This window comes from Pongo abelii, chromosome 5, assembly GCF_028885655.2.
Source record: "Pongo abelii isolate AG06213 chromosome 5, NHGRI_mPonAbe1-v2.0_pri, whole genome shotgun sequence".
NCBI lineage: Eukaryota > Metazoa > Chordata > Mammalia > Primates > Hominidae > Pongo > Pongo abelii.
The window spans coordinates 3,318,239-3,338,432 of record NC_071990.2 but is presented as its reverse complement, the minus strand read 5'-3'; the positions used below and the strand labels follow the sequence as shown (position 1 = coordinate 3,338,432).

General features: G+C 45.0%; 1 protein-coding gene and 1 long non-coding RNA gene across 5 annotated transcripts in view; one reads left to right on the top strand and one right to left on the bottom strand.

Annotated features, from left to right (window-relative positions):
* Positions 1-3,102: 3,102 nt before the first annotated feature.
* LOC129059851 (uncharacterized) lies at positions 3,103-12,046 on the bottom strand. The gene is made up of 5 exons (XR_008525920.2): positions 11,946-12,046; positions 9,037-9,397; positions 7,780-7,909; positions 6,331-6,424; positions 3,103-4,050 (listed from the first exon to the last, which is right to left on the bottom strand). It is a non-coding gene; the product is annotated as an uncharacterized LOC129059851 (long non-coding RNA).
* SLC22A23 (solute carrier family 22 member 23) overlaps positions 11,078-20,194 on the top strand; it is a 187,810-nt gene continuing 178,693 nt past the window's right edge. For 2 of the 4 annotated variants that reach the window (XM_054557138.1, XM_054557136.2), the window contains exon 1: positions 11,078-12,291. In XM_054557138.1, coding sequence (XP_054413113.1) covers positions 11,638-12,291 — 654 coding nt within the window. In that variant the 5' untranslated portion in view covers positions 11,078-11,637. The remainder of the gene's footprint in view (positions 12,292-20,194) is intronic. The other 2 variants (XM_009241400.4, XM_063725312.1) reach the window with 1 other exon arrangement.

The following is a 20,194-nucleotide window of genomic DNA, read 5'->3' as shown; positions in this document are numbered from 1 at the left end:
CGGGGAGTCTGATCACGGCAGCAAATTCAAGCTCTGGATCTATTGGTCTCTACTGTAGAGTTATTTAGTAGAACTAATGGAATGAAATGTCCTCTGGGGATTCCAACCTCTTTTCTCTATTTGATTGACAGTGGAATCTGGCCCCAGGTTTGTGGTGATGAGGAATCAGATAAACTCTACAGAGATAGTTTGAGTGGTTGAGGTCAGGATGACCACTTCTGATAGCAACTCAATCATACCGAATTCATTCACATTACCTGATTGGTTCCTCACACCAACCTGTGTGATGGGCAGTAACTCAGGTGTGATGATTATTCCCATTTTACAGACGAGGAAAGTAAGGCTGGCAGAAGTAATGGGATTTGTTCAAGGTCACACAACCAGAAGGTTGTGAGGTCTGGGCAAAAATACAGGAGGTCTGACTTAGATGTTCTACCTTCCCCACTAGGTCCTGTGAGGTGTTTCTTTGGGCTTGAAACTTTATCCTCATGAATGTAGGCTTTTATCTTTAGAAGCAGACGGTGAAATAGGGTTTCATGTGCAAGGAAGCAGGCAATGGATTTGGGGCTTTTGTCATCTGTGCTCACCTGTCCCAGGTTAAGGGGGAACTAAACTCCCAGATACTTCTTTTTTTTTTTTTTTTTTTTGAGACAGAGTTTCACTCTTGTTGCCCAGGCTGGAGAGCAATGGTGCGATCTCAGCTCACTGCAACCTCTGCCTCCCAGGTTCAAGTGATTCTCCTGCCTCAGCCTCCCGAGTAGCTGGGATTAGAGATGTGCGCCATCACCCCCAGATAATTTTGTATTTTTAGTAAAGACGGGGTTTCTCCGTGTTGGTCGGGCTGGTCTCCAACTCCCGACCTCAGGTGATCCACCTGCCTCAGCCTCCCAAAGTGCTGGGATTACAGGCGTGAGCCACCATGCCCGGCACACTCCCAGCTACTTCTTACTGTCTTGGCAAATCAATCAAGACAGTAGTAATTAAAAAGCAATGCTTTGAAAAACAGGTCTAAAGTTGGGGGCTGATAGAAGTAAAAGCCCTTGAAGCTGGCCTCCTTTCCCCAGTCTCCAGACCCCCAAACTTAAATAAAGAGCCTGGAGGGAATGTGGACAAAGCAGCGAAGTCAGGCCCTACAGTGCGACTTTGGCCAGGAAGGGTTTGAAGCGCCCTGCATCCCAATCACATCATGCCGGGTCATGTCAATAGCAAAATCTTGGTATTTTTGGTTATATGAGCTAATCAAGTTCCTTTTTTGCACAAGCAGTTTACCTTGAGTTTTCTATAATTTGCATGTGAAAAAATACTGGTGCTGATGCACTCACAGTACAGGTAATTTCCTGTAGATTTCTTGCCATGAAGTATGAAACCCTAATATGCCACCTAAAACTAATTTTCAGGCAATGACATGTAAAGTATTCCCTGTAGCTTCAGAATCACTAGCCAGCATACTGTGCGTTCTCCCCATTGTTGCTGTGTCCTCATAGAATGCAAGCATTATTCAAATATCCTAAAGTCATAAGCTGGTCCTTGCCAGCTCAGATGATGCTCTTCCTAGCCCTGCTTTCTTTGTTCCACCAGCGGCCATAAGGACAAATTTCGTGGATTGGTGATCCACAAGGTGTCATTTTCAAAAAATGAGAAATGGTTTATCATACAACCCATCAATCCTACTCCTAGATATTTATCCAAGAGAAATGAAAACATATTCTACACAAAGAACTCTATACGAAGGTTTCTAGCAGCTTTGTTCATAGTAGCCCCAAACTGGAAGCAACCACAATGTCCATTAACATGAGAATGCATGACAAGCTAAGGCCTATGCCTACAGTGAGACACTGCCCAATGACACAAAGGAATAAAATGTTGATACAGCAACCACATGGGCAAATCTCACAAGTGTTATGCTGAGTGAAGGAAGCCAGGCGCAAGAGAGTGTGAGCTGCCTCGTTCCATTTATTCCAGGTTCTAGAACAGGAAAAACTAATCTGTAGTGAGAGAAGGCCTAGGGTGTTGTGTAGGGGGCTGGCTGCAAAGAGGCACAACAGATCTTTTTTGGGGAGAGTGAAATGCTGTGTGTCTTGATTCAGAAGATGGTTTCAAAGGTGTACACATCACTGAACTGCACATTTAAAATGTATGTATGTAAATTATACCTCAATGAAGTCATTTTTTAAAGGTGAGGTATTCTGGGGTTTTCTTAACTTCCTTTTAAAACTTGTAATGTTGCTGGGCGCAGTGGCTCACGCCTGTAATCCCAGCACTTTGGGAGGCTGAGGCAGGCAGATACCTGAGGTCGGGAGTTCGAGACCAGCCTGATCAACATGGCGAAACCCTATCTCTACTAAAAACACAAAATTAGCCAGGCGTGGTGGCACATGCCTGTAATCCCAGCTACTCGGGAGGCTGAGGCAGAAGAATCCCTTGAATCTGGGAGGCGGAAGTTGCAGTGAGCAGAGATCACACATTGCACTCAAGCCTGGGCAAAAATAGCGAAACTCTGTGTCAAAAAAAGTAAATAAATAAATAAAATAAAATAAAACAAAACAAAACTTGTAATGTTTATACTTAAAATAGCATTTTCCAATTTTCCTCTATAAATACTATAAGTAAATCATATTATGGAAATGCCGTGTACCAACTACCACAAGCATGCACATCTGGTTCCTACCTTTGCATTTCATTCTCGCTATTCCTTTTATTTGGAATATACTGTTCCTTCTTCTCTCTCTGGAAGAATCCTATATAGCATCCCATCCTTCCTCTGTTCATTCATTCAGCAAATGTTTATTGATGCCAGGCCCTGTGACCGGCAGTGGAGCTACCGAGACATATAAATCAGGGGCCCTGTGCTTTAGGGACACCTACTAGAAAATGGAGTTTTACTTGAATGCCCTTAGATTTATATTCCAAGCATTTTCTGGCTGATAAAAAGACTCTGTCAAAGATTGTTAACCTGGAGGTTCCAGCCTGTTCTGTTACATTACCTAAAAGTAGCCTGGTTATTCCATACACATGTATTTCACAGCCTCCCTAAAGGTTCTATGTTAACTTTTAAGAAATGGAATCATTGATAAAGTTAACAAGGCAGAAGAAAAAGCTCTAAGAAACCAAAGAAAAATTGGCTTAAATGTATTTCTAGGTCAATGATGAAAACAAAATAGAATATGGAAATGCAAACACAAATGGAACAAGAGAACTTTAAAATAAGGTGATAGTTACCATGTGTCTGAGGGCTGGAGGACCACCTGGCCTTGCTGGCCTCTTACACCAGAGCCTGGGCCATAGCTCATAATTTTGCTGATATTGGCATCTTTTAACCTTTGGAGTGTTTTTAAAAATCAGTTACTATAACAAGCTCTCATTAAAATTTATTTTTCAGCCAGGCACAGTTGCTCATGCCTGTAATCCCAGCACTTTGGGAGGCTGAGATGGGTGGATTACCTGAGGTCGGGAGTTCGAGACCAACCTGACCAACATGGAGAAAGTAAAAAAAAAAAAAAAAAATACAAAATTAGCCAGATGTGGTGGCACATGCCTGTAATCCCAGCTACTCGGGAGGCTAAGGCAGGAGAATTGTTTGAACCCAGGAGGCGGAGGTTGCGGTCAGCCAAGATCATGCCATTGCACTCCAGCCTGGGCAACAAGAGCAAAAAAAAACCTCTGTCTCAAAAAAATATATATATATTTTTCAATCATTTGTATTTTTGTGCCCCTCCCATCAACTCTGGGTTTCAAACCATCAAACCTTGTCTTGATTAAAAATGTCATCATATCTGGGTGCAGTGGCTCACGCCTATAATCCCAGCACTTTGGGAGGCCAAGGCAGACAGATCATTGGAGGTCGGGAGTTCGAGATCAGCCTGACCAACATGGAGAAACCCCGTCTCTACTAAAAATACAAAATTAGCCAGGCATGGTGGCGCATGCCTGTAATCTCAGATACTCAAGAGGCTGAGGCAGGAGAATCACTTGAACCCGGGAGGCAGAGGTTGAGGTGAGCTGAGATTGTGGCATTGCATTCCAGCCTGGACAACAAGAGCAAAACTCCGTCTAAAAAAAAACAAACAAAAAAAAGTCATCATAGAGATAAAAATCTATACAGAGAGAAATTACTGATTATATTAGTTCATTCTCGCATTGCTATAAAGAAATACCTGAGACTGGGTAAATTATAAAGAAAAGAGGTTTAATTGGCTCACAATTCCAGAGGCTGTACAAGCGGCAGGATGGGCATCTGCTCAACTTCTGGAGAGGCCTCAGGAAACTTACAATCATGGTGGAAGGCAAAGAGGGAGCAGACACTTCACATGGCCAGAGCAGGAGCAAGAGTGGGGGTGGAGGTTTGGCTTCTGCTATGTTCAGAGAAGCCCAAAACACATTTTGGGTGGAGGGGTTGCTACACACTTTTAAACAAACAGATTCCAAGAGAGAACTCACTATCTTAAGGACAGCATCAAGGGGATGGTGCTAAACCATTACTGAGAAACCGCCCCCATGACCTAGTCACCTCCCTCCAGGGCCCACCTCCAACATTGGGGATTACAATTTGATGTGAGATTTGATGGGTAAACATATCCAAACGATATCACTGATTTAGAATTTGAAATTAAATATTAATGTTTGAGATGTCATTTTTTTTACAAAAGTAAACTTTTAATTTTAGAATAGTTTTAGACTGATAAAAAATATTGCAAACATAGTACAGAGTTGCCTCATACCTCACGCTCAGTTTGCCTTCTTAACATCTTACATTAGTCTGATACATTGTCACAATTGATGAATCAGTATTGATACATTATTATTAATCAAGGTCCATTGTTTAGTGCAATTTCCTTAGTTTTTTCTTAACATCTTTTCCTGTTCCGAGATCCTATCCAGCATATCCCATTACATTTTGTCATCCTCTCTCCTGTAGGCTCCATTTGGACGTGACATGTTCTCAGACTTTCCTTGTTTTTGATCACCCAGACAGTTTGAGTACTGCTCAGGTATTTTGCAGACTCTCCCTCAGTAGGAATTTGTTTGATATTTTCCTCATGGTTAGACCAGGTTATGGGGGTTATGGGAGAGGTAAAGTGCCATTCTCACCGTATCATATCAGGGGTACACAGCGTCAGCATGATTCATCACTGTTGATGCTAACTTTGATCACCTGGCTGAAGCAGTGCTTTTCACTGTAAGAGTTTTTCCACTGTAACCTTATTTTTACCCGTTTCCACACTCTTTGGAAGGAAATCAATATGTGCAGCCCCCACTTAAGGAGTGAGGACTTATACTCCTGCTTGAGGGCAGAGTATCCACATAAATTATTTGAAATTTTCTGCATGGGAGATCTATCTTTTCTTCCTCATTTATCCAATCATTTATTTTTCACATACGGACACATAGTATAGATTTTATAATTTGGGTTATTTATTATTCAATAGCACTTTATTTTTTGCTCAAATGGCTCCAGCTTTGGACTTTGGGAGCTCTTTCATTTGGCTCCTGTGTCCCTTTCACATACCCACTAATTGTGTGGGTGGAGGGGTGTGGAGGTGTTCAGCTCTTCCTTACTTCCCGGCACTACACAAAATGCCCCAGGATCACCTTGTAGATTTCCTGCCCTGTCCTAGAATCAACCATTTGTCTCCAAGGGGTCCTGGTTCCTTATATTGGAGAATGGTATTAGATACCAAGATCTGGGTGCTAGGTGTGCTTGTTGATACTAGGGTGTTAAATAATCTTATAAATAGAAAAAGTGCTTTCCTCAAAGTTCAAAATTGAAAACCTTAAAAATACTGTTAACTTAGAATGTTTTAGTGACTTTATCCATATATTTACATATATTTTGCTATAGGAATGATAAATTTTAATTCAAAGCCTTCTTAGATGGCCTAGAATTTGGACTGAAAATAATATGCATACACAGCCAATTTTTTAAATATGAAAAGTGATTTATGACTATCTAATGGTAATAAATTCAAACCAGCCTTATTAAAGAAAGAAGTTAAATAAACCAATGTCTTGGTCAAAACAGCTTGCCTCAGAAAGTATACTCTGGGTCTAATAATCTACCTCCTTCAGGAATATTCATTCCTCTTGTCGCCTGCTAGCTTCCAGTCATAGAAAAAAAAATCCGTTTAATAACTTTAGATTTGGTTACATCCATCTGTGAGTTTTTCTTCACCTCCATGTAGAATTAATAGGAAAAGCATTAGGACAAAAGGGTTGTTTAAATAACATTAGTTTATCTCGTTTGAAAAGTGAAACTTCTTTCGTCTAAGCTCTGGTTACTTCATTGTTCTTTCCACAAGCCCTTCTAACAGTGATTATCTGCAGTTTGCTTACCCACTGTCAAGAGCTCAGCATCCATACTTGAAACTCAAGCTTCATATGCCAACTTTGGGATGATTCTCATCAAACAGAAGAGGCTGTTTCCATGCTGGAATAAAACATATAATATTCACTTATAAGTCTCGGCATCGTGTTATTTTCGTGTGTGTGTGTGTCAAAGAACATTCTTTTTTTTTTCTTTTTTGAGATGGAGTCTTGCTCAGTCACCAGGCTGGAGTGCAGTGTGGCATGATCTTGGCTCACTGCAACCTCCGCCTCCCGGTTCAAGCAATTCTCCTGCCTCAGCTTCCCGAGTAGCTGGTACTATAGCTGCGCACCACCATGCCCAGCTAATTTTTGTATTTTTAGTAGAGACGGGTTTCACCATGTTGGCCAGGATGGTCTCGATCTCCTGACCTCGTGATCCCCTTGGCCTCCCAAAGTGCTGGGATTACAGGCATGAGCCACCACGCCTGGCCCAAAGAACATTCTTAAGTACAGTAAGAAAAAGATGACATCTATGATTTTCATCAAACAAAAGCCAACATCAAATTTTAGATCAATTTGCCTCACTAATTTTTTTAACTCAATAAAAGAGTTCAAAATTAAATTTTGACCAAACTTTGAAAGTAACTGGGTCCTAGCCATTACATTTACAATGGAGTAGCTTTTTGCATAGAAGTCTTATCTTCACTTTTTCTGTTTTCACTTGGCCTTTTGATGAATTTGACCTGTACTAGAGGAGTAGGTAGTTTTTCTCAAGATGCTACCTGTAGCTTTCCTTAGGATAGATTATGCGACGTTTTTATTACTTCTGTCAACCGAAGTAGCTTTTTCATTTTCATTTATGATAGGTTTTGTAAATGTCAAATTTCTTGTTAAAGAGTCAGACTTGACATTCCAAAAGGCAAAGGATGATATAGATAATATTCAAGTATACACAACTAGAGTTGGAAATAATCTCAATCACTTTCTCCCACCCTCCCAAAATCAAGGTAACCTAATTTTCAAATAGTTATTTGAAAGGAAGAAATCAAGCTGCAGTTTAAAAAAAATGACACAGGATATTCTAAAATGTGATCTATCTATCTATAATTCAAGTATAAAGACCATGAATAATCAGAGAAACCAATGTGAAATCCATTTGGTATGACTTGTAGTGTACATTTAAAGTTAATTAACCCTGACTTGAATTCCTTAGAATTAACTTTTACAGAATTATAGAGGATTTAAAATTAGGTTTCCATCAATTTTAGAGGTAAGCTAAAAAAATTTTTTCTCCTGTTATCTCCAAGGAAATAAAAATGTTCAAATGTATTGGTGATTAGGTTATGACTTTCATTTCCTTTCTTTATTTTCTCAATTTTTAGGAAACTATAAACTGGTAGATTCTTTAACATACTTTCAAAGGAAAAGGGAATGACTCAGCTTCTTTATGAAGATCACTGGGTTCAGGATACTCACATGAATTTAGGGTCACAAACACAGCTACTTTTGGGGGCCAAATGACATGCATGAGGGGCATGTGTCAGGCAGGGATGAGGGCAAGCTGGAGAGTGCCTGCTCATTTACTGCAGTCCAAGAAAGCACGGTCCTACAAACATGGGGCATCAAAAGGACAATGGCTTCTGCTATGTTCAGAGAAGTCCAAAACACATTTTTTTTTCCAAGTATTCAATCTCCCAATTTTGAAATGTTAGCAATTATTTTCCTGAAAACATTGCCTGTGGTCTGTGAGCTACATTTGGCCTATAAGCCACCATCTGCAAGCCAATACTGCCCAAGAGAAGATCATATTGGGAGCTAATCCAGTAACCACAATGCCTTACAACAAGACATGTAATTGTCAAATTCATTTCAAGTCTCATGTTGGCTGATCTGAGCACCATCTTTGAGAGATGAACAAATACAAAAAGGTTGCTTGATGATTTAAGAAACAAAGTAAACAGTTTGATGATTTGAATAGACAGTATCGTCAATTGGTTAATAACTTGATACACTCATTTATTTGACAAAGATGTATTGAGTGCCTTGCATGTACCAGGCACTGTTTTAGCCACCAGGCATACAGCTGAGCACAAGGCACCTATCCCTGAAGGTGCTTACATTCTAGAGGCAGAACATAAATAAATACAGAGGTAGTAAATAACTAAGCAAACAAGAAAAATAGCAGCTGATGATAATGATCATGCAGAAAATTAAAAACAGTAATTTTTTAACAGGTGTCTGGCTTTCCTATCCTGGTCCATGGATCTCAAACCTCACCCCCTGAGGCTGTCAGAGTGTCAAATTCTTCCTCTTTACTCCTTTTGCTCACGTTATGAGATCATTTGTGGTATGTTTTAATAAATTGAAGTCCACTTTATTTTAAAGTAGTTACATTTTAATCTTCTTGACTAGATTTGGTGGAAATATCAATCCAGGAGGGATTCAGGGAAATCTCTAATCTAATCAACAGATTAATTACAATGCCTGGGTCAGTGCTGCAGCTAGTTAATTTCAGACATTTTATGTTGCCTCCTTTTAGCTTCAGTTTTAGAGGATACCATTTTCCAGTGTGTCCCTAAATTCTAAGAATGTACCATTTGAGGATTTTTACCACCTTTTGGGAACAAAGACTATAACATCTTCACAATGAAACTCTTTTTCCTAGGGCCAGGGCTTCTCCCACGTAAAAATGCACATTAACAAACATCTTTGTAAACTCTTCCCTATAGTTACCCTTGTATGATGAAATGGAGAAATCCTGTAATGTCCAGTCAGAAAATCTGGGTTCAAAACCAGATGTTTGGCTCAGCTGGGGACCAACTCTTCGATCTGGTAGTCAGTCACCTGATCCTTGCTGTTTCTCTTTGAAAGCCCACTTCTTGGGGTGCTGAATGTGAGGACTGAGTCAGAGTGTGAGTTTGAAAGCCAACTCTGAAACGCTGGCTATGATAGTTACTCTGATTGGAAGGGCCATTAAGGTCAATGGCAATGCTCTTTTTGTGATCAGTTACAAGAAAACAAATGTGTCCTTGTGACTGTGGGGGAAAGGAGGCAGAGCCAGACACAAAGTGGACCTCTTCTGGAAAATAAGCCGCTGAAAGGAAAAGAAATAAAATCTGTAAAGTTATATTTCAATTCAAAAAGAAATGTGGATTGTATGTAACGGCAAGAGGAGCACTGGGAATAATACATGGCTAACATTCATTGCGCACTTACTCTGTTCCAGGCATGGAGGTCAGAACTTTGCATGTATTAGCTTTTCAAATGAGGGGAGGAGAGGGAAGGAAAAGAAAAGTTAAGCTAATAAATAATGTGAAGTTGAAAAATTACCACGTACACAACGTGCACTATCGTGTCCCACCCCTCCCCGCCCCCAGCTCTTTATATATGTGGTTTCCAGATCCATTTCTCAGAGGTTTGGTGTCTTTTGCAGCCCTTAGGGCCCCTTCCGCCCATCGTTATCTAATCACCCCTTCTCGGCCACGCAGGAAGGTCCACAACCTCCCCTGTCCCCCAAGACCCGCCCCCTGGCAGCCTTCAGAAATAGTTCTTTCGTACGTATGTGCCAGCATTTTATGCAGTAAACACATGTTGCCTTTAACACGGAACTGCAGGTTAAAAATGTATTCCACTAAATTATGCAGCGGTTAACTGAGCAAATAATGAAAATGCAAAAGAATACATTCAGTATATGGAGCTTAGAATATATCCTTTTGGAAAGCTAAACTTTTTTTTTTTTTTGCCCCAAATAAGACTAGAAATGGATTGCTCCATTTAAGACTTCCATTAATAAACTTCTCAGAACATGAAATGTCTCCAAAATGTGCGGACGCTGGGGTGAAAGGTGCCGGATAATTCTCATTGGTGCGTGCGCTGGGTGCAGGAGGAAATATGCTAATGTAGCCGTTTGCCGCAGGGCTGGTGTTATTTATACAGCGCTGGCTGGGCAAGGTTGGCGCTGAAGCAGGAGAGGAGGGAGAGGTTTGTCTTCTTGTGTGAGAGTATAGATGTGTGCGCCTGTGCACACGGCGTTCCAAACGTGAATACAAGATCTTAGGGAGGGGGTGGGGAATGCCATCACGTTTATACTGTGTGTATTATAACTTGTGTTGGAGATATATCCCAGCTTCGTGCTTACATCGCATTCACTTAGGAGTGGGGGAAGAAATGGCGATTTGGGAGTGGGTGCGGCGGGTCGCAGGTGGCCAGACACTGCGGGGGACTGGCGACCTGAAATTGGCAAAGGCGCCTCCTTGACCCTGCTCCACGGACACAAAAATCAACCTTATTCGGCTCCTGGAAAAAGCGCAGAGGGTTGTTCCCGAAGGCTGAAGACCCTCGGGCTTGGGACTGGGAGCGGGGCGCGGGCAGCGGGACCGCCGGGCACCTCTGAAGAGACAGAGGTCACGGAGACCTGGCGCGCGCGGAGTGGGTGGGGGGGCCCGCGCGGCTGCGGGAGCCCAGCCTCAGAGAAGACCCGGCCCACACGTTCTCGGCGCACGCCGACTTTGCCGGGACCTGTCGCCGGCCGGCGACCCCTGCTACGCGCGTCTCCTCCTCCCCCGCCCCGCCCGGCGCGAAATGGGCACGGGCAGGGGATCCTCCAGCCAGGCGGGCCCGGGGTGTCCCGTTTCCCCCGCCCCCCTCCCGTGGATCCCGGGCTGGAGGGGGCGCTCGCGAGCAGGAGCCGAGCGCAGCAGGTGCCGCGGTTACCTCCACCTCGGCGGGGGGAGAGGGGGCGGGCCGGGGGGCAGGGAGGAGGGGAGGAGGAGGAGAAGAAGGAGGAGGAGTGGGGCCGGCTCCAGGAGCTGGAGAGCGCGGCCGGCTCGGCGGGCTGGGTCCCGAGCTCCCGGCTTCCGGGAGGCGCCCGAAGTCGGAGAAATACAGCGCGGCCACCCCGGGAGCGGCAGCAGTTGCCCGCACCGCCGCCCGCACCGCCGCCCGCAGGGCCCTGAACCGCAGGCAAGGGCGCGGGCCGGGCGCGGCGCCGGCTCCTCCTCCTGTCGCGTCCGGCGCGGAGCAGCGGAGAGCTGCGGGCTCGGCAGCCGGCGCCCGGGCCGCGGAACCGATGAGCCGCGGCGGCTGAGGGCCCGGCCGGCCTCTGCCCGCCTCTGCCCGGCGCCCGAGCGGGGCCGCAGCGCCCGGGGCGCGGGGTCCGGCGGGTGACATGGGGGCGGCCTGACGCACCCGGAGCCGCCGAGCGCTCTCTCTCGAGCCGCGGGCCCTCCTCGGCGGCAGCGGCTGCAGGCGCCTGGCCCGGTGCGCTGTGCCCGGGGCGCCCGCGGAGCCTCCGCCGCGCTCTATGCGCCTCTGCGGGAGCCGCGGGCCCGGGCCATGGCCATAGACCGGCGGCGCGAGGCGGCGGGCGGCGGGCCCGGGCGGCAGCCGGCCCCGGCCGAGGAGAACGGCTCCCTGCCGCCCGGGGACGCGGCGGCCTCGGCGCCCCTCGGGGGACGCGCGGGCCCCGGCGGCGGCGCGGAGATCCAGCCGCTGCCCCCACTGCATCCTGGAGGCGGCCCGCACCCGAGCTGCTGCTCGGCGGCTGCGGCCCCGAGCCTCTTGTTGCTGGACTATGACGGGTCGGTGCTGCCCTTCCTCGGGGGCCTGGGCGGGGGCTACCAGAAGACCCTCGTGCTGCTCACCTGGATCCCGGCGCTGTTCATCGGTTTCAGCCAGTTCTCGGACTCGTTCCTCCTGGACCAGCCCAACTTCTGGTGCCGTGGGGCCGGCAAAGGCACCGAGCTGGCAGGGGTCACCACCACAGGCCGGGGCGGGGACATGGGCAACTGGACCAGCCTCCCCACCACCCCCTTCTCCACTGCCCCCTGGGAAGCTGCGGGCAACCGGAGCAACAGCAGCGGCGCGGACGGAGGGGACACACCACCCCTGCCATCCCCTCCGGACAAGGGGGACAACGCCTCCAACTGTGACTGCCACGCGTGGGACTACGGCATCCGCGCCGGCCTCGTCCAGAACGTGGTCAGCAAGGTAAGGGCCGCGGCCGCCCAGTCCCTCCAACCCTCTCCCTGCAGACCAAGGTCCAAGCCCGAGCCAGCGGGAGACCCGAAGTCCCCAAAGTGGTGGTGCTAGAGTGTGTGTACGGGCATTCCGCATTGGCTTAATCTCCTTCCGTCCCCTAAACCACCTGCCTTTACTTGGGTGCAAAGGGAGCACCATAGCCTTTACTAGTTTGCACCCAAACTCCTGTCCCAGTACGCGGATGGAAAGCGCGCCCTTCCCCCACCCTCGGGGCGAGGCAGCTGACCTGTCCTCAGCCCGCTCTGGAGGAGTCGGACTGGCGTTGTTCAAGGTCTGCTGGGGGAGTCGGGACCACAGCCCTGTTCTGCCCGGCTAGTTGTCCCTGAGTCTTCCACAAAGCAATAGTCTCCCATCTCGCACTTGATTTTGACCCAGGTAAAGCCCACTAAAGAACTGGAGAGCCAGAGAAGCAAAGACTCCTGCAAATCCCCAACCTGCAGCCCGTGGTTAGTCCTCCCCAAAGATATCTGACTTTAGACTTTGCTACCCCAGTGTCTCCTCCAGTGTTTTCTCAGCACTTCAGTAAACATCACAAGAGTATAGGAAGGACGCGGAGAATATGTCATTTGGGTGTTCCCCGGCCGTCACCGCTCTTACACAGCAGCTGCTTTGGGCTGAGGCACTGAGAACCGGGGTGTGCTTTAGCTGAAACATGCACCTTGTCCTCTGAGTCCTGTAGCTAAAGCTCCCTTGCAGAGGTATTGCATGTTATGAAGTGTAGCAGAAGGGAGTTGTGAGACAAGTGTGAAGGCCTAAACACAGAGTGGGCAATGGTGGACACTCAATGCCCCTAGACAGCTATAATTTTATTCTCAACATATAGGAGATATCAAGACATTTGTAGTTTTGCTCCTTGTGTCTAAACTAATTAATTCACATTTTAAAGTAAATATAGACTGTCCCCCTCCCCACCCCCTACCCATTCTGGGCAGTTCTGGCAGAGTTTTAAATGCTTTGTCGAAATGTATGAAATTGGACAGTTTTAAATAGTCAATGTGCATGTAACCTCCTCCCCCCGTGTGCATTGGTTAACAGTTGTAGCTCATGGATGTGTAAGATGAAACTCTTACATCATCATAATCATTGTTTTAATCTTGTACCAACCTGGCCAGAAATGCTCTGTCCTGTGGGAACTGTCTGACAGAGCTGCCCCTGCTGCCCTGCAAGGTAATGGGGAAGGTCCTTCTAGCTGGGTTCACCTTGATCCCACCCACCTCCTACCCCCTGCTTTCTAAAGGTGTTTCTGTGACTGTTTTCCCTTCACGGCGGGCAATATTTCTTTTCTGGTTTAGCAGCACAGAAAAATTAAGAACAATGACTATTTAAATCACTGTGTATGTTTGACAGACTGAGGATTTGGCAACATTGTTAAGTATTTTAAGTGTCTTTCTAGAGCAGAGGGAGAATAATGGATCAAAGTGAGTATGTGTGAAGAGCGCTGTGTCCTGGGGTCAAAGTAGAGGTGAACTTGAAAGTGACGAGGTGGGATAGAGTGCCATTACCTTGGCAGTGAGGACCCAGGAAACAGCTATTCACACTCAGCCATGCATGGTGGGAGGAGAGAACAAAAATAGTTCTTAAAAGCAGACTATGGAGGCATATTGGAGAGCTGGGCAGTTCTTCTAAATTAGCATTCGAGAGGGTCACAGACAGCACTCATGTGTGTGGCATGTTTTGGGTGATGCTTGATGACACGTTGCAGTTACTGGGCCAGACTGAGAGGGGAAACCTGGGAACAAGAATTAGACACACATTTTCTTATACAGTAAAGCCTAGAAAGGACATATTGATTTTCACAGACAAAAAAGATCTAAATAAAGGACTGCCTTCCCAGTGTTCTGTGTGTTTCAAGCACATAACAAATGCTTCAAAGAGCTTTTCAAGCACATTTTGGCATGTTGGAAGGCAGACTTTTCCTGTGCTGCTTTGTGCGTTGAATACTGTATCAGATGCACAAATGTGGGATATACACTATGATGAGTGCAGGAGTTCTAGGGGTCAGGTGCTTGTCAGCCCACATCCCAAGTAGAAGCAGAAAGTGGAAGGAGCCTTTGCCTTCTTTCAGTGGATAAAAGCTCAGGGTTTGAGAAGCTGCCTTTTGTGCCTCTTTCCTGCTCTGTTCCATGACCTTTCCCTTGCAAATAAGCCTCATGCTGTCTTCAGCAGGTATCCTGTGTTTAGCATGTATCCTTTAGCGTGTGTGTACCCTACAATATATGCACTATTCTGTCCCTAGGTGCCAGATAGGGAGAAGAAGAGCTACCAGGCACAGTTCTGGACCTCTTTCTCATGTGGCTACTGGTATCCTAGCACCTACCTACACACGTGAAACTGTCAAGGCAGTTAGAATCCCAGGTTATTGTAGTTAAAAGGGATCTTAGGGCTGACCAGCCTCTCTCGCCTTCTGCATGATATCTCTGACATGAAGTTATCCATCCTAGTTTGAACACTTCCATCGATGGGAAGGGAGTGCTTTGTTAACAAGGCAGCTAGTCCATCCCGTAGTTGCTCTTCCTTGCAGGAAGGCACACTTTTTGGTAAATAAAACTCAGGTTAACTCATGCCTATTTGTGCCACTTGCTCCTCAGAATAATTGTTTTTTTAAAATTATTTCTTAAATAAAATGTGTTTTCAATAGCTTCTTTCCTGGCTGAAAAATCTACAATACTTAAGCTATTCCATACATGCAAAAGTTGCCATACTTATCGCTCTGGTTGGCACGTGTGTCTCTTATGCATGGTACCCAGAATCCAACCCAGCCAGGCCCTGTGTGTTCTAACCCAAAGAGGGGATTGATGGATACTTCCCTTCCCCTACTGCAACCTAGAGTTGATGCATTACGCTTAAACTAGACATGACATACTTCTTCCAGATCATGATCACCAACCCCCCAACGTTGTTTTCCTGGGAGTGGTGGATGAAGTCAGGATTTTCTCAGTTTTAGGCTCGTGTAGCATGACCATGACTTAGGTTTCATCTTAATAATTTTGAGTTTCTAGATCTCTCCTGTTAGGATCTTTTTGTTTTTATTTTTTGCCTTGGCCTTGCTATTTGTTATCGGTACCAGAATTTGCATCGCAGAATCTGCAATGCCTTCAAAATGACAACACTAATGTCACTTTCTTTTGTGCAGCCCTTTATAGTTTATAAAACATTTCATATACATTATTTTCTTTGATTAAGAATAATAACCCAAGGCCAGTCTCTACCCAAGGCCAGTCTCTAGTTTTTTTTTGTTTGTTTTAAGACAGCGTCTGGCTCTGTTGCCCAGGCTGGAGTACAGCGGTACAATCACAGCTCTCTGAAGCCTCCACCTCCCAGGCTTAAGTGATCTTTCTGCCTCAGCCTCCTGAGTAGCTGGGACTACAGGCATGCACCACCATACCTGGCTCATTTTTATTTTATTTTTTTGTAGAGATGGGGGTCTTGCTATATTGCCCAGGCTGGTCTTGAACTCCTGGCCTCAAGCAGTCCTTCTGCCTCAGCCTCCCAAAGCGTTAGGATTATAGGTGTGAGCCACCAGCCAGACTAATAGCAAGTGATAATCATGGATTTTAAGTCAGTGAACACACATTTGAGTGTGCCATGTGTTCTGTACAAGAACCAGGTACAGATGCTCCTCTGCTTAGGATGGGGTTGTGTCTTGTGTCCAGATAAACCCCTCATCAGTTGGAAATATTGAAAGTGGAAAATACATTTAATACACCTAACCTATTGAATATGCTGGCTTAGCCCAGCCTACCTTAGATGTGCTCAGAACACTCACATTAGTCCACAGTTGTGCAGAATCATCTCACACAAAGTCTATTCTATAATGTGTTGAATATCTCATGCGACTTACGGAATACTGTACTGAAAGTGAAAAAGAGAATGGCTGTGTACTTCAGATACTCACACAACCATTGTGTTTTTCACTTCTGGTGAATAAAGCAGCCCTTATCGATACAGTTTCTACTGAATGTGCATCGTGTTCACACCATCATCAAGTCAAAAAATCATCAGATTGAACCGTTTTAAGTCGGGGACCATCTGTGTTCAACTTTCTGATGACTTTCACAAGCTCTGCGTTTTATCTCCCAGCTCTCTTGTAAGGTATTGTCAGTGCCTTGCAGAAAAGAATCAAATTCCTTCCAAGTCACATAGACAGCAAGTTTTGGAGAGCTAAGGACAAACAGGTTTGCAGCTCAGCTCAGTTGGCTTGCTTCTCCCACACCAGCATTCCCTGTGCAGCCCAAGTTCTCAGATACTTCTGAGATCTTAGTCAACAAAGTTAAAACAAAACAAAACAAAACAAAAAACAAAAAAAGACTCCACGGACTTGCAAATATTGCTCTTAATGATTTGCACAGGCTCACGCCTGTAATCCCAGCACTTTGGGAGGCCTGGGTGGGTGGATCATTTGAGATCATTGAGATTAGGAGCTCGAGACTAGCCTGGCCAACATGGTGAAACCTCATCTCTACTAAAAATAGAAAAAATTAGCTGGGCGTGGTGGCATGCGCCTCTAATCCCAGCTACTAGGGAGGCTGAGGCAGGAGTCGCTTGAGCCTGGGAGTGAGAGGTTGCAGTGAGTGACATCGCGCCACTGCACTCCAGTCTGGGCGACAGAGTGAGACCCTGTCTCAAAAAATAATAATAATTTGCACAGTGTATCCTGCATTGTTCTGACTGAATCTGTTGATTTCTAATACTCAGCACTTTCTTGAGTAATCTCTAGAATTTTTGCCAATAATCAATGCCAGCTGAACTTGCCCCATTTTTTTCTATATTTGAAGTGTAGGATGTTTGTCCAGCTCCAGTCTTCTGGTAGCATTTCCTCTGTTCTCATGAATTTGCAAAGATTTCTGACCTTTATCCTGAAAGTTGCTTAAATATACTGGGAAGTAATTTGTATCCTTTTTCTAGGGCTAAAGAGTAGAAGTTATTTAAAGTGACTTTAAGTACAATTTAATTAAGACTAGAAATAATTATATCATTGCAACAGTAACACTTTTAAAAATAGCCCACAATTCCATGATCCTAGTTATCATATGATAACTAGTTTTCACTTTTGAAATGCCTTACACTCAAACCTGTTTTTACAGTTCTAATCAAAGTGTTCATTTAATGGAATCTACTATTTTCTTGACACCTTATCAAAAGAATTTGTCCAGTTCTTCCGAAACATTTTAAATGCATGATATTTTTGCTGATTTATTAGAAGTTCTTAAATTCTTTTCCTAATACTGAACTGACGGCTGGGCGCAGTGGCTCACGTCTGTAATGCCAGCACTTTGGGAGGCCAAGGTGGGCGGATCACGAAGTCAGGAGTTCCAGACTAGCCTGGCCAACATAGTGAAACCCCGTCTCTACTAAAAATACAAAAATTAGCCGGGCATGGTGGTTCACGTCTGTATTCCCAGCTACTTGGGAGGCTGAGGCAGGAGAATCGCTTGAACCTGGGAGGCGGAGGTTGTGGTGAGCCGAGATCACTCTACTGCACTCCAGCCTGGGCAACAGAGCGAGACTCCATCTCAAAAAAAAATAATAAAATAAAATACTGAACTGACTACCATGAGGTCATCCCAGTGGTGGCTTTTGTCTAGTATATGCAACAACAGTGGATATCTTCATGCATATCTATTTTTAAAAATTGACTGTAGTAGGTAATACATGTACGTCGTACAGAAAGCATAGCATAAAAGTAACATTTCTTTCTATCTCTGCCCCCAGTTTCCCTCTTCAGAAGCAACCATGGTTACCAGTTTCTCACATCCCCTTCCAGAAATGTTCTACTTTCATTTACATATTTTGTCTCAGAAACACTAGCGTATCCTAAACACTGTTTTTTCACTTATGCTGGAGATGAATACATCAGTACATAGAGATACTCATTCTTTTTTATGTCTGTGTAGTATTCCATTGTCAGACTGGACTGCCATTTATTTAACTAATCACTTACCGAGGAAGCATTGAGTTTGTCTCCAGTCTTTGCTGTTATATTCACAATATATCACGAAATCTTGGCATGCACAAACATTTGCACATGTGTAAGAAATTTTTAGAAGTGGGAGGGTCAAAGTAGGCCACATTTTTATGTTAATAGGTACTGTCAGAGTGTTTTCTGTAGAAATCTTAGCTATGTAGAATTATACTAATAATGTGTGTGGTCCTGCTCCCCACACCCTCCTTGACCCAGGGGGTTATCAAATCTTTACATATTTTCTAGTCTGATGTGCAAAAAATTATATTTGGTGGTGGTTGTGATTTGCATTTCTCTTGTTATGAAGGAAGTTAAACATCTTTTTGAAAGTTTTAGAGCCATCCATATTTCCTGTTCTTTGAACTGTCTCTTCATTTCCTTTGCCTTTATGTGTGTGTGTATATGCTGTGAGAAGCATTATTTTCTTACGTATTTATAGGTACACTTTATGTATGATGTAAATTAACCCTTCTGGATGACTTGTAACCATTTTCCTCGAGTTTGCTGTTTGGTTTTTTAAATTTTGTATATGATATTTTTGTTATGTAGAAACTTATGGTTTGGTTAGAGTTGTATGAATTAATCTTCTTTTTTGTGATTTCTTATGTTAGCTTTAAGGCTTGGAAGATTCCTGGAAGACTGGGGGGAGATCCTATGTTTTCTTCTAATATTTTTATGATATTATAACTTTTTTATTTTGGGGTTGGAGATATCTGTTTTGCTTTTCTGAGCTATTAGGATAAATTGCTAGAAAGGTCAGAGGATATAACCAGCATTTCATGCAGATGTTGACTTGCTCATAACAACATCCTAAACATTTAATTTGGCAGTGGCCCTTATTAATGTAAGGATTAGAGGCTAACCAGCTGTTAAGCAGCCTTTCCACCTCCATTTGGGAGATAGCAGTCTTCCCAGGTCATAGGTCTCCCTTTCCTTCTTCATCTTCCTGTTCTGAACCATCTGCAAATCTCTCCCTCTCTGTTTTCGTCTTCCTCTGCCTCTCTGTAGTAACATTTTTTGCAGATGCCTTTACTTTGGCCTTTAGTCCAAGGTAGGATTGAGTCAAAAGTTGGTGTCATTTAAAAACATGGTGGGGGCCGGGCGCAGTGGCTCAAGCCTGTAATCCCAGCACTTTGGGAGGCCAAGGTGGGCGGATCACGAGGTCAGGAGTTTGAGACCATCCTGGCCAACATGGTGAAACCCTGTCTCTACTAAAAATACAAAAAAATTAGCCGGGCGTGGTGGCGGGCGCCTGTAGTGCCAGCTATTCGGGAGGCTGAGGCAGGAGAATGGCGTGAACCTGGGAGGCGGAGCTTGCAGTGAGCCGAGATGGTGCCACTGCACTCCGGCCTGGGCGACAGAGCCAGACTCTGTCTCAAAACAAACAACAAAAAAAACCGTGGTGGACTTTCTGAATCTTTGTCCTGAGGTTGCCACAAACTGGTGGTGTGTGGGAGCCAGCGTGGCTTCTACTGCCTCTGAGCCCGCTGCACATGTCTATCCAACTTCGCATTCAGTGGTGTCATGCTGGCGGCTTGAGATTCGCCATGGTGGGAGCAGATTCGCCATGGTGGGAGCAGATTCGCCATGGTGGGAGCAGATTCGCCATGGTGGGAGCAGATTCGCCATGGTGGGAGCAGATTCGCCATGGTGGGAGCAGATTCGCCATGGTGGGAGCAGATTCGCCATGGTGGGAGCAGATTCGCCATGGTGGGAGCATTTACATCATAGGAATTGGCAAACAGGATAGATCGGGGTTTTTTTTTTTTCTTCGTAGAGCCAGTTGTTAAACATTTATCACATTAATGAGTGTGACCCTGGGCCACTTGAAAAAACTTCTTTTTGGCCCGGCGCAGTGGCTCATGCCTGTAATCCCAGCACTTTGGGAGG